We start from the raw sequence: 15,404 nt of genomic DNA, 5'->3' as shown, positions 1-15,404 counted from the left end.
ACCGGCACCTCCCCTGTATTTAAGGACATCTCGTATATTTCAACCAGGGCTCCCTCAATTTCCTCTCTAGTTTCCCACAATGTCCTGGGAAATATCAGATCAGGCCCTGGATATTTGTTTATCTTCAAACACGACGGTACCTTCAGTACTTCTTTGACAGTAACCCTGCCTGCTCTCAAGACACTTCCAGTGCCTGCTCCAATTTCCTCCGTCTTACTGTCTTTCTCCTCGGTAAATACAGAGGAGAAATACTCATTAAGGACCTTTGCCCATCTCCTGTGGCTCCACACAGAGGTGACCGCTTTGATTCCTGAGAGGTCCCACTCTCTCTCTAGTTACCCTTTTCCCCCTTTTGTACAGTATTTATAAAATCCTTTGGGATTGTCCTTAATGCTACCCGCCAGAGCTCTCCTGGCCCCTTTTTGCTCTTCTGATTTCCTTTTTTAGTTTACTCCTTAGCTCCCGAATCTCCTCCAGCGATGCACTTGATCCCAGCCGCCTATACCGGTCCCATGCATCCTTCTTGTTTTTGACTAACGTCTCAATCTCCCTCGTCAGCCACGCTTCCTTACGTTTGTCTGCTTTGCTGTACCTCTAATGGGGACGTACACATCCTGAGCTTTCTTCAGTACACTTTTAAAAACATCCTACTTGGCCAATATATAATGGGACAGAAACATTTGGAAAATAATGATGTAAAATGAAATGTAATCTTATGGGAAAGCTTATGTTCATGATGATCATTTTTATAGTGTCTGAAGATGAGAGGCAGAGGAGGGACCAAGGTGGTAGAGGGGGTCTGGTCGACTTGTCCTGTGGTTTCACTGTTTACTGGCATACAGACCATGGGTAAACCTCTGCATTTTGCTAACCACAGATAAGGCAGAATGGAGCTAGAGGCAGAATGAAGTTCTGTTTGTTCAGCACAATTAAAATGTTTGTTTCCCTGAGTTGAGGCTGCTTTTGTGAAGTTGGGCTTTGCAAGATCAGCTGCATTCATGAAATCAGGTGCCGAGGACAAGCCATTTATTGCTGTGGTCTATCTCTGAATCTGGGGTCTTCAGTTGGATCTGTTGGGATTTGCAGTTCCTTTCTCAATACAGCTTGGTCATGGCGCGTATATGCAGCAGGTGCGTGCAGGAGTGTGTGTACGCATGTATTCAATGCTTCAATGGGGCGTTATCTGTTCCATATGCAACTGCACAGTGAAATTACTTTTTGCATATTTATGTGTGTGTGTATCAATCCCTCAGCCTGCTGTATCTGCAACAGGTTAGTCAGGGTGAGTAGGTACCGTAGGCTGTGCTGCATCCAGGGAAATTTGATCCCCCAAGTCTTATTAAAGATTTATTGCTAATGATTTACCGTGATGTGCAGTAGCATCCTGCCAATTCTATGTCAAACTCGTAGGTCATTGCCAAACGCACATTCCAAGCCTCTCAATTCCCTCCCTTTTCTGAATACTGCCCCCTTTCTCTTTGGACTGCAGCCTCCCTCTCATATAACACAGAACAGTGCTGCACAGGAACAGGCCCTACAGCTCACAATGTCCGCACCAAACATGATGCCAAGACCAACTTTTCTCTGGCTGCACATAACCCATATCTTGCCATTCCCTGCGTAGCCAAAGGTTCAAAGGGTTCAAACGGTATTTTATTGTGACGTGTACCAATTAAGGTACAGTGAAACTCGATTTACCACACAGTCATACTATACAAAGCTACAAACACACAAATACATGAAAGTTAACATAAACATCCACCACAGCAGATTCCCCACATTCCTCACTGTGATGGAAGGCAATAAAATCTAATCTTCTTCACTCTTTATTTTCCCGTGGATGGGGCAATCGAACCATCTGCAGTTGGAGTGATCGAAGCTCCCACATCCGTGTTCTATTCAAAAATCTCTTCGATGCCACTAGCATATCTGCTTCCACCACCACCCCCACCACCCCCACCCTCACCAGTGTGTTCCAGGCAATCTCCACCCTATGTATATATATATTTATTTTTTTTTTAATTGCCTGGACATTCCCTTTAAACTTTAATCCTTTCACCTTAAAGCTATGCTGGGAAAAGGGATTGTCAGTAAGAACCAATCTATGCCTCTCAAATGTATATACATGTTACAGCTCTCCCCTCATTCTCTGGTGTTCCAGAGAAAACCATCCAAGTCTGTCCAACCTCTTCCTATAGTTAATGCCCCCTAATCCAGGCATCATTCTGGTAAACTAGCTTTTGCACCCTTTCCAAAGCCTGCATATCCTTTCTATAATGGAGTAATCAGAACTGCATGCATTATCCAAATGCGGCAATGTTCTATAAAGTTGCACTATGACTCTTACATTCAACCAGTTCAAATTATTGCTGCAAACAGATTCTATTTGTAAAAGGTAGCTATTCCTCTTGCGGCTGTAATATCTCCATTGAATTGAATGGGTCTGTAGACTATGTACCAGGTCCAGGTTGGTACCTAATCCAGAATCAGATTATCCAGGGTAAATGCTGGCCAATTCCAGTCACTTTCTGCTCCAGATCATGGTGCAACCAGGAAATCACCTGCAAAGCTCTGTTAGTAAATAAGGTCATAAATGATAGGAGCAGAATTAGGCCATTCGGCCCATCAAGTCTATGCCATTCAATCATGGCTGATCTATCTCTCCCTCCAAATCCCATTCTCCTGCTTTCTCCTCATAACCCCTGACACACTCAAGAATCTATCTATCTCTACGCTAAACATATCCATAGACTTGGCATCCATGGCCTTCTACGGCAAATAATTCCACATTCATCACCCTCTGACTGAAGATTCCTCCTCATCTCCTTCCTAAAGGAACGTCCTTTAACTTTGAGGCTATGATCGCTGGTCCTAGACTCTCCCACTAGTGGAAACATCCTCTCCACATCCACTCTATCCAGGCCTTTGACTATTCGGTAAGTTTCAATGAGGTCCCCACCCCTCATCCTTCTAAACTCCAGCGAGTACAGACCCAGTGCCGTTAAACACTCATCTGTTGAACCCCAGATTCTTATGTTTGCGTGGGAATCCCGAACAAGTTAGCTCATAAGAACAAGGTAGCTATAGTGCAAAATCATCACAAACGTTTTTAAACAATGCAATTGTAAGGTGGAAGCTGAACGGCCAGAAATCTGTACAAAACACAAAAACTATTGAGGGCCTGCTTCCATATCTCTCTAAGTAAAATATATATCCCACTGGATATTAAAAACTTTTTTTAATGTAAATGGAAACAAGATTGGATCAACTTTATGACACAGCAAGAAACCTGTTACTTAATGAGCACATTTAGAGGTCACAGATCAATTAAGTGGAAACAGGAGCAGACTAGATTTGTGTGTGCTAATGAGATTGTAAATTTGTACAAGAGTCCACTGCAGCTTATGAATAAATGAACACGGCAGCAGGGATCAGAAGAGCGAGTAAATCATAGCGTAGGAGCATACTGGCAAATAAATTAAGGGAGCAGCAGGCTTGTGGTGAAAGGATGCGTTAATTGGGTCAGGTATGCCAAAAGTTATATTAGTATAAAAAAATAATGGCACAGTTGACATGCAAGAATCGAAATTCTCAAAGAACAGAAAGCATTAAAAACCTTTCAGCCCACAATATTTGCACCGAACATGTTGCCAAGATAAATAATCTCATCTGCCTGCACATGATCCATATCACTCCACTCCCTGCACATCCCTGTGTGTCTATTTAAAAGCCACTATCGTATCTGCCTTGACCATCACTCCTGTCAGCACGTTACAGGCACCCACCACTCTCTGTGCAAAATAATTAGCCCTGCAGATCTCCTTTAAAATTTGCCCCTCGTGCCTTAAAGCTATACCCTCTCGTCTTTGCGATTTCAATACTGGGGGAAAATAATTCTGTCTGTTTGCCCCATCTCTGCCTCTCATAATTTTATGCACTTCCATCAGGTCTCCCCTCAACCGCCGGCGAAAACAGAAAATATCGTATGTACTAATGGCAATTGCTGGCCATTCATTACTGGCCAAAGTTCACCAGGTCCTCCTCATATCAACATCATGGGGGTCACCATTAAACTTAGAGTCCACTAGACCAGCCACATAAATACTTCCTCATCTTCTCTCTAACTCTTCCACCAAATGCAACCCAAAGGATGCAAAAACTGAAAAACAAAATCACACTATAATACCACCTGTAGATATAAACATTTCTTGGGAATGATGCATTGTTACATTTAAGGTGAGGACGTGGTCTCCTTGCACACGACTCCATCTGGTCAACGGTGTGGGTCAATAAAAAGATGTGGCATCTCTTCTCTGTGTGATTCTGAATCTTTGGAACTTTCTGCCACAGTGAGTTATTGAATATGTTTAAGAATGAGATAGACAGAATTTTGGATCATAGGGGGAGACCAGTGTTATCGGAAACGGGCAGGAAAGTAAAGTTCAGGCCAAGATTAAATCAGCCTGATTTTATTGCATGTCGTTGCAGCCTTGAGGTGCGGAAAGGAAATATTTCTTGTGTCCGCGATGAAACTTCAGATACTCAGTAAACAGCTGGTTGTGAATACGGATATGGAATTCTGCATGAATGAGTTGATGTGTGTTGATTTATTGTGGCTGTGTGCATCAGGCTTGTTTGTATTTCCACAGGCTGGAATCCTCTCAGAGTGGAAGATGGCAAACAGCTGATCACTCCAATAGCTGTTTACCAAAGCTGGCCAGAGGATAGTGGAGCAGGTGGTAATTTGACACCTTTTGAAGATTGAGACGAAGAGTCATAGTCATACAGCACAGAAAGAAGCCCTTTGGTCCAACATCCATTCCCACCAAGACACCCATCTAAGCTCATCCTATTTGTTCGATTTAGGCCATATCCCCCTCAAATCTTTTGTAAGCATGTGCCCGTCCAAATGTCTTTTAAATGTTATTGTACCTGCCTCTACCACTTTCTCTGGCAGTTTATTCCTTTATACCCAACACCCTCTAAAGACAGAGCTGCTTTGGCCCCTTTTAAATATTGCCCCATTCATCTTAAATCAATGCCCTTTAGCTTTGCTTCCCCGTCACCTTTTCGTACTGATAATTTTATTAACCTCTATAAGCAACTTGGCTGCTGTATTGTGCTTGTGGACAATGCTCGGAGTGCAGATTGGTGGAGGACAATTATTAATTTAAAGACCAGAGGTCTTGCATATATATGGGATGAGTGAATTTTTTTCAACTATTTTAAACTTTGGAACTGAAAAAAAGATGTAATAGGAGATAATATAAAAAATATTTTTTTTACTCCTAGTGGCTAATTTGTGGTAAATATATACAGGGCATTTAGAGCAGGAGATGGGGCATCATGTTACAACATTACAAGTCATTGATGAGACAATAGCCCTGCAGGAAGCATTTTATCGGGATGCATCACAGCATGGTTTGGGAACAGCTCCATCCAAGACCACAAGAAATTGCAGAGAATTGTGGACACAGCCCAGACCATCACACAAACTAACCTCCCTTCCATTGACTGCATTTGCACACCTTGCTGCCTTGGCAAGGCCAGCAACATAATCAAGGATGAGTCTCACCCCAGTCACTCCCTCTTATCCCCTCTCCCATCAGGTAAGAAGTATAGAAGAGTGAAAATCCACACCTCCAGATTCAGGGGCAGTTTCTTCCCTGCTGTTATCAGACAACTAAAACACCCTGCCAGCAACTAGAGAGCAGTGAGCCACTATCTACTTAATTGGAGACCCTCGGACTATCTTTGATCGAACTTTACAGGACTTTATCTTGCATTAAACGTTATTCCATTTTTCTCTTTATTATGTGTCTGTACACCGTGGATAGTTCGATTGTAATCATGTATTGGTTTTCTGCTGACTAGTTAGCATGCAACAAAAGATTTTCATTGTATCTCGGTACACGTGACTATAGTTTTTCACTGTACCTCGGTACATGTGGCAATAAATTAAACATTTGTGGTAGCGTGTATGGGATGGATGTCATTAAACTGGAAACAGTGCCGAAGAGGCTCATGAAGATGTTACAAGGACTGGATTGTTTGCATTATAAGGGGAGGATGGATAGGCCAGTGCTTTTTCCTTGGAGTGTAGGAGGCCGAGGACTGACTTTATAGAGGTACATATAGAGGTACATAGATTTTATAGAGTGACTTTATAAAACCATGAGGGATGCATGTTAATGTTAGAGTGAAGAGTGAGTCAGCTGGGAGTAAGCAAGCCTAGATGAGGAGAGAAATTCAGGCTTTGGTCAGGAAAAAATAAAGCAGAAATGCTTGCCTATCTATCCTGGCAGCTGGAATCAAATGCATCCCCGGGAGGAGTTTAGGAGACCGAGGAATATACTTAAGAAGAAAGTCAGGAGGGCAAAAATGGGGCAAGAGATAGCACAGGCAGATAAAATTAAGGAGAATCCAAAGAGATGTTATTAGTACATTTACTAGCAGGATCCTCAATGAGTGTTTATCCTTTGTTGTTACTGTGGAGAAAACAAAAGGCTAGGGAACCTGGGAGTTAATGGCAATATCTTGAGGACAGTCCATATTACGGTTGAGGAAGTGATTTTCGGAAACTATTTGTTGGGTAATATCAAAGCAAAGAAGTGCTGAATGGGCTTAGCCAAGTTTGCAAAAATAAACAGTAAAACAATATTCTCCTTAATTTTACTGCCATTACTTTTTTTTTTGTCCCTTAGTTAGTTTTGAGCCCTGACGAGATGAGACAAACAGAATGGAATTAACAATCAATGAGAAGAGAACTCCTTCTCTTGCAGGAAGCAAAATGTTGTTTTGTTGTCTGCACCCTTCTCCCCAGAGCAGTAATTATGAAAGTGGTTTTGCAGAACTTGTGTTAATTGGTTTAAGGTTCAACAGATGAAGACCCATTACCAAATATATGTTGTTACGGCCGATTTCAGCAGTTTATCACAGTGACTGAGAGAGAAACAATATCGCACTATCTATGAGAGAAATTATTGGGAATAGTTTTATCTTTGTGTCCATTTCTTCCTTTCCATCAACAATGGAGACATTTTTTGACATTGCTGTTTGTAAGCATGATAAGTGTAGTACCAAGATATAGTGCCATCAACACATCAGTCATACTTACACTCACTGATGGTTAATAAACTGAACCATACATACATAGAAACATAGAAAAATGGGTGCAGGAGTAGGCCATTCAGCCCTTCGAGCCAGCACCGCCATTCAATATGATCATGGCTGATCATCTAAAATCAGTACCCCGTTCCTGCATTTTCCCCATATCCCTTGATTCCTTTAGCCCGAAGAGCTACATCTAACTCTCTATACTAACTGCAAAACATTATCTGGGTGAAACTGCTTTGCCTGTGTAGATTTCAGATGATGAGGTCCAATTGCAAGGATGGGTTTGAGGATGGTCAGAAATGAATATGGGATCCTGAGATTCAGAAATATATGAATAAAGATCAAAAGCAGGGAAGTAATATTGAGCCTTGTTGGGTCACAACCAGAATATTTCTCCCAAGCAATTTCCATCATGTACGGTTTAAGTGTTGTAAGCTGATCTGTATCTGTCATAGGATGTAGTTTGAAGATAGACGCAAAATGCTAGAGTAACTCAGCAGGATAGGCATCTCTGGAGAGAAGGAATGAGTGATGTTTCGGGTTGAGACCCTTCTTCACCCAGTGATGATCCATTCTCCTATCACCACTAGTTCCCCTCCTCTTGGAGCCCCCTGGACGGCCTTTTACCCCCTTTAAATCTTTTTTTTTCTAACTGATGGCGATCAGCCATCTCAACTTTTCCACTCCCCTTACCTACTCTAACCTCAACCCCTCCGCTCACTCTGCAGCAACCCTGACAATTCTTTGTTCCTTCCTGCACATAGGATGTAGTTTGACTTTGTTTAAAATTATTTTAGCAGTTAATTAGGAGAATTACAATTCAAAATCTGATCAGTAAAGTATTTTTGGCAAGGCGATCTGCTTGAATTGTTTTGTTTGTGTGGTTAATAAGACTGACATATGCACGTGTTACATGTCCAATGCAATGAAAGAAAGTGCAAATGTGTCAGTAACGGAGAATTAGCCCAACAGCCGTTTACTCAGGCCTTATGTCCATCATTTGCTTGATTTCAGAAAAATGCTTTGCGTGGAGAACACAGAAGAGATGGGCTGTGGAACAAGGAAGGTGTCTACACTGTTGTCATTTTCCTCACTGCCTTTGTTATTATCATTACGTGTTTGATGGTAAGTGTCCTTTCTCCTGCAATTTACCACGTTAGCCTTTTCCAGTTTTAAAACTTTGGGCTGATGCAGATGCACTGATGCAGCTGGTAGTGCCACTGGCTCACAGCACCAGAGACCTGGGTTTAATCCTGACCTCTGCTGTAGTCTGTGTTGGGTTTGAATGTTCTCCCTGTGACATTTTGAATTTCCTCCAGGTGCTCTGGATTCTTCCCACATCTCAAAGACATGTGGGTTTGTAGGTTAATTTGACTTTTTTAAGTTGCCCCGAGTGTGTGGGGAGTGGATGCGAAATTGGGATACCATAGAACTAGTGTGAAGGGGTGATCAATGGTCGGCATGGACTTGGTTGGCTGAAGGGCCTGTTTCCATGCTGTATCTTTCAATAAATGTCCTAACAATCAGTTGTTGTTGTTGTTGTTGTTGTTGTTGTCACTGAATGGTGAGAATTTCTATCATGCAATGTTCATCGTGCTTATTTACACAAGTTTTTAAAAAGCAACTGCTGAAGTTTACTGCTCCAATGTTTTTTTGTAAACCAGCATCTGCAGTTCCTTGTTTCTACATTTAACTGCTGGAGGAACTCAGCAGGTCAGGCAGCATCTGTGCTACTGCTCATTCCATTGAGTTCATCCAGCAGTTTGCTATTTGCTCCAGCCTCCAGTCTTTTGAATCTCTTGTATACAAGAGTATTGTTACAGTTTGGGAGGAATTGCAAAAATATTTTTGCGACCAGTTTCCGTGTATTTGTTCAATTATGTTTAGACCAAATTTTAATCAAGTGTGTTTAATCAATACTTCCAAAGAGGTATTCCTCCCATCGGTTTTCTCCCACATTCCAAAGACATGCATGTTTGTAGGTTAATTCGCTTTAGTAAATTGCCCCTAGTGTGTATAATAGAATTAGTGTATGGGTGATTGCTGGCTGGCGTGGATTTGGTGGGCCTGTTTCCACGCCATATCTCTAAAACTAAAGACAATTTCCTTGGAGACCCGGGCAGCTAAATTTGAAAAACTCAGTAAGTGTTACAAAGGTTATGTTGTGTGACTGACCCAGGTCTGTAGATTATGATGCAGGTTTGTGTTGCCTGTGGACTTCAATAATGTCCGCAATTGGTAGTCGCAAACTTTCAGCTGATTTATAGGATAAGCAAACCAAAATCCTCTCCAAGATAAACATCCCTAGATTGAGACCCTAAACCACTATCAGTCACTACATTGAGTTGGCTTTCTCGTTTGAGTAATACCATACTCCCAAATCATTCACTGTTCCGTGCTCTGTTGTGGGAGGACGTTGCTGGGTGGACAGAGAAGAAGTTTCAAGGATGTGCTCAAAGTTTCTTGAAAAATTGCAACATCCACACTGATCCCAGGAAATCTCTGATCCATGATCACTCAAAGTGGAGAAGGGGCATTCAGGATGGCATTGAAAACTTTGGGACCATGTGCTGGAGAACACACAAGCCCTAAATAAGTGGCAGCACCGCACAAACCCTTCTGTTCCATTTGACACCTCTCGCCCACTCTCTGAAAGATTCTACAGTTTGGTCATCGGTCATGGAAGTGGGTCATCCTCGAACTCGGAGGACTGGATAAGAAGAAGAAAAAGAAAGTAGGATCAATTAGCAGTTGGACATTGTGAGAAGTTATCTACACCCAAAGGAAGCATGAGACCCGAGACTGACCTGGAGTAGCCGTGTGGGAACAAGAGCACCTCAAGGACTAGGAATCCTGAGATGAGTAACTCACTTCCTAACTCCCTAAAGCCTTTCCATCATCTACAAAACTCAAGTCAAGAGTGTGGCAACTATCCCCCCACCCCATCCACATGTGTTACTTATTGTGCTCTACATGGCCTCTCCCAGTCATACTGTATTCCGAAGGGGATGCCTATGAACACATCCTTGACTGCATTCAATTGGTTCATGCAGAAGCTTTGAGATCAGAAGAAAATTCTTCAGCACCTGCCCCAAGAATCCCTGTAGACCATTGCAACCAGAAAGAACTGCACAAAGCATCAAGCAATTGTTGAGTTTTCCCAACAGCCATGAGCACCTATTTGCAGGTTGGTTGCTAATTGGTTTACGATCCCTTTGAATAGCACAACTGGGGAGTCCTTCAGCCGTATGAGCTCAGCTAATGGTATCAGCTGCAGTGTTGTGCTCTGATTAGGCCGCTCTGTTGTACATTAGCTTTACAGACTGCTTGATGACTTCATCTGCCTCAAACAGATACAGAAAATGCTGGGAATATGTAGCAGATCAGGTCACATCTATGGGAAGAGAATCAGAGCCAGAATGGGCCAGTGGACGACATCGTCGGGAGCTCGCAGGTCACAGGTTGGTGCCTGTTTCCTGAGCTCCCGCGGCAACAGCTGTGTCCGCTGGACTGGAGGGCGGCAGCTTCGACCACCCCCGGGCCGCGGAGCTTGAACCGGCCCGTTCGCGGAGCTCGGTTGAGCCGCGGGACTGACTACCATCGCCCGGTGGGGTAACAACATATCGCCTCAGCGCAGAGGGAGAATAAGGAGGGAAGAGACAGTAACTTAGGACTTTTGCCTTCATCACAGTGAGGAGGTGCCTGGTGAACTCACTGTGGTGGATGTTAATTTGTGTTTATTGTGTGTTTTGTTATTTATTATTATTATATGTATGACTGCAGGCAATGAAATTTCGTTCAGACCGAAAGGTCTGAATGACAAATAAAGGAATCTAATCTGATCTAATCTAGAGCGAACACCTCAGATTGGCAGCCTTTTGCTGGAACTGAAAAGGAGATGAGAAGCTTTAAAGCTTCTTTAATTCTGATGAAGATCTCTGACCTGATACATTGCATCTGTGTCTTTCCCTTACCTGATATATCGACTCTGTTTCTCTTCCCTCGAGTGCAACTTAAACTGTTGAGTACTTTCTGTGTTTGATGCTCCCTAATGTTACCTCTATATCCAATGCTTTGGTGTTCTCACCTTCAAGACACCGGCAGGTCAATTGTGGACTTCTAACACATGTTTCAAAATGCTTTGCTATCTTTGGGCCACCTGTATATTTCGGGGCACGGTGAGAGTTATCTTTACGGTGTTTGTTCGCCTCATCCACTTCACGTTAACTACAGAGCAATGATCAGAATCAGCACCGGAGACGAGGAATTCCCTCACACATCAAGTGGAAACATCAAAGGCTAACTCATCACTAGCACCAACAACTGTCAATAAATGGAGCATAATCTGCTTCTACGGGTTGTGGGACAAACCAAACGTAGAATAGAAATTGGAAGAATTCTTCTCTTCCTTTGTTGTTACATTGCTAATGGTACGCATTACTTGAACTTACTTAATGTGAAATTATAAAAAAATATAAGGGATCCTGCTTGTTATCTCCTCTGCCCCAACAATCCTGTCCACCCATACAAGGGACCTCGGAGAGTGTAATGTTTAGATACAAGGAATTGCAGATATTGGTTTACAAAAAAAGGCACAAAGTGCTGGAGTAACTCGGTTGGTCAGGCAGCATCTCTGGAGAACTTGAATGGGTGACATTTCGGGTTGGGACCCTTCTTGAGACTGATTGTAGGGGGTGGGGGGAAGATATTAATTCCAGATGATCTGACTAATTAATTTCATCATGAAATAATTATATCAACAGCAAGATTTTAATTTCAAGTATCCCCTCCCCCCCCCCCTCAAACAGTCTAAAGAAGGGCCCTTACCTAAAGCGTCACTTATGCATGTTCTCCAAGGATGCTGCGTGACCTGCGAGCTGCTCCACCACTTTGGTGCTTACTGTTATGTATCCCCAGCATAATTAAGCAGTGTACTGGACATGAAAGGGCAGACCTATATATTTTCTATTGATAATTGCATTACTTCCATCTGTAAAATCCTGATATTAATGTCTTGTTGATATCATCGCTCCAATAAGTCAGCTCATCCCAAATTAACATTAAGTTTAATAATTAATACTGATCACCAGACCATTTCTCCTTGCCTAAATAATGCATTTTGACTTTTTCAGTTCCTGTACAGGTTGAAGGAGAAACTTAAATTTCAAATCGACCAGGATAAGCAACAGCATCAACAGGTCAATCTTGCTTCCATTCCCGTGCAGCAGCCACAAGCAGACATTAAGGTTGCTAACATCATGGTGCAGCCCCTACCCCACTTTGGTGCCGTGATCGTCAATATTGATCCGCAGGGTCGGCCCGCACCAGAGATCAAACCATGCGTGGCATCGGCCCCCTCTCCATTCAAAATGAAGCCGGCCTGCCTTCAGGAAAGGTAAAACAAAAGCTTGAAAGAAAACATTAAAATGATATGTGAACTGCAAATCTCTGCTTTATGACACACTTGGAAAGGAAGATTTAATTATTTACAGGATCTGGGTGTCACCGCAAAGACTGCCAATTATTGTCCAACCTTATTAGCCCCCAGTTCCCTGGGCCATTTATGAGCTTCATGTGATCAAGGATGTTCATTGTACCCTGATGTACCTGGCCATAAACTAGTCGGATCTGATCTGATTACTTCATGTCGCATAGGCACCCAGCCAGAAAACAAGAAGGATGGATCTTTGTAACAATCCAACAGTCACCAGTACAATTGCTGCTATTTTAATTCCAGATTGATTGAATAATTTCATTCTAAATTTCCTACATGTCATGGTGGGATTTGGGATCCATAATCTGGAGCCTTAGACATAAGTTAATTGAAAACAACAATGTTATTGGACCTCAATACAAATTGATTAAGAACTTATAAAAGATAATTAAACATGTTTTAGAATATTTTTGCAAGGACTTGACAGATTTGGTTATAATTAGGACCAATTAAAGGATTTATTATAGATGAGGAGCCAATGAGGGTGATTTTCATCCAATTTTCCAATTTATAATTTTACTTAATATGCAAAAGGAAGTTGGATGGCCTAAATTATTTCATGGGCTGCTAATAATTGCTGGCAAGACCAGTACTTATTGCCAATCCATATGTTCCCTTGTGAAATTGATTGTTTGCTGGGTCATCTCATGGAGTAGCTAGGGGTCAAAGAAATGACTGCAAATGTGGATTCACACCAAGCCTGGACCAGGTAAGATATGCAGACTTTCCTCTCTGCAGGACAAATAGATTTTATACCAATCTGAGTTGTAGCTTCTCCAATTGGTGTGATGAGAAATCTTGGGATTATTTTCTTCAGTCTTCTGAACCGACATGGTGTGTCTGTTAGTGTGAGTAGTCGTGAACAGCTTTATTGCCTTGTGGGAAGTGAACCACTAATGCAATGCTTGGGAAAGAATTAGACAGCTAACCTTTAGAGAAACATACTACACAAGGTCCAACTTTAAAGGGCAGTGAAGATACACTTGGTGCAGCTCTATAATATGTCACACATCCAAAGAGAACAGGATGTGTACGCCTTCCTTATCTTAATGGTCAGACCTTATTTACTTGTTTTTAGGAATCCAGTTTGAACCAAATCCGATCCCATGAATCTCAAGGGTTCAGTGGTGCTTTATTGTCACTTGAAAATGCACAGTGAAATTCTTTCCTTACCTACAGTTCAGTGAAGTATTGCCTTACCTAAGCAAAATCTTCGATTAGTAAAGTCCACTGAGACCGCATGCAAGAGGCAACAGTTTTTGGTATCATTTCCAAAGTCCAGTCCGAGCTCGAGGTCTTACAAGTAGCGTCTAATCCAAGCAAGCCGCAGGCTGCTTCAGAGCCTCCAGAGGGCGCCGTCCTTGGACATGTGAATCGACCTGTGAATCGGCCAATGTCCCTCTCCTCATCCGTCCACCTTTGTAAGGTACAGAAAAAGATGGAGGCAGAGAAGAACAAAGAGCAAGAAAGGAACGCCTATTGTAGGGGAAATTTATTGTTAAAGCAGATATTGTGATATTGCCTCTGTTGGCAGGGATGGGTTTCTATGAAAGGCATAAATAAGGTTGGCAGTCAGAACCTTTTTCCCAGGGTGGAAATGTCCAACACTAAAGAGCAGAGCTATAAGGTGAGAGGGGAAAAGTTCAATGGAGATGTGCTGGGTAAGTTTCATGCACAAAAATTAGTTGAACGTATTGCCAGAGGTGGTGATGGAGGCAGATACGATAGTGACTTTCAAGAGGCTTTTAGATGGGCAAATGGAAGTGAAGACAATAGGATATGGATCATGTACAGGCAAATGAGATCAGTTTAACTTGGCATCATGTTTGCAACTAACATTGTGGTCTGATGGGCCTGTTCATGTGCAGACAGAGCAGTCTCAATTCTATGTTGTAACCATCTTGCAGTGACTAGGAATGGATTCTTAGTTGCATTTAACACATCCCTCCACACCACCATCCCACCTCAAGTGAGAAACCACCAGGGGTAGCATGATTCGCTCAATCCACAGGGAAAAACCACTTGAACAGCTGAACCACTCCAACAAAAGCAGCTGCAAATCACGCTTGCTGTAACCAATTACCACTGTAAATAATCGGGTTACAAATCTTTACACAGGGGATTAGGAGGCTTCATCGTCGTTCATCATTGAGGCTGAGATTGTCAACATTTCAAAATGAAACATGAAATTTTTATATTTTTGGTTTTGGTTAATTTTGCAGGTATTTTAGATTTTGTTAGTCTTTGGCAAAATGTTCAGTTACTTAAAATTTTGCAGGTATTTTAGATTTTGTTAGTCTTTGGCAAAATGTTCAGTTACTTAAACTAAATTAAATCAATTTTCACTTCTGTCCTGCAACAAGATAAAAATAGATAGTAGTAATAACTTGGCATTCGGTTTTTAACTTAATATTTCATTGGCACAACCTTTGTAGTGTTCATATGGCTATAATTTTCTATGTAGCTTTGTGTGTGAACTGCCTGTGGTCCTTTGGACAGGAGAGCCACCGTGCTTCTGCTCTGCAGCAATTTAAATTTGCAACCTGCAAAATAGTAAAAGTGATGCCTTGCAAGCAAAACACTACCTTTTTGACTAGATATATGTTGTGCCGTAATGCATTTGTTAAGGTATTGCAATTTGCAAAAGTCAATGGTTTCAGCTAATTCTGATTATCACCCAACTTCTCACTCAAATTTACTGCAATTTTCATTTCAAAAATGTGAAGGATGGGAGGTTAGTTGGCCACACACCTATAGTGTGTGGGTGAGTGGTAGAATCTGAGAGGAGTTGATG

At 42.1% G+C, this 15,404-nt stretch overlaps 1 protein-coding gene across 1 annotated transcript in view; it reads left to right on the top strand.

Annotated features, from left to right (window-relative positions):
* The window catches only part of ptprr (protein tyrosine phosphatase receptor type R), a 189,340-nt gene that overhangs the window by 57,712 nt on the left and 116,224 nt on the right, over positions 1-15,404 (top strand). Inside the window, exons 5-6 of the mRNA XM_033038171.1 lie at positions 8,131-8,241; positions 12,249-12,511. Of these exons, the coding sequence (XP_032894062.1) occupies positions 8,131-8,241; positions 12,249-12,511 (374 nt within the window). The remainder of the gene's footprint in view (positions 1-8,130; positions 8,242-12,248; positions 12,512-15,404) is intronic.

Source organism: Amblyraja radiata, chromosome 19 (assembly GCF_010909765.2).
Source record: "Amblyraja radiata isolate CabotCenter1 chromosome 19, sAmbRad1.1.pri, whole genome shotgun sequence".
Taxonomy (NCBI): domain Eukaryota; kingdom Metazoa; phylum Chordata; class Chondrichthyes; order Rajiformes; family Rajidae; genus Amblyraja; species Amblyraja radiata.
This window is presented reverse-complemented; position numbering and strand designations above follow the sequence as displayed.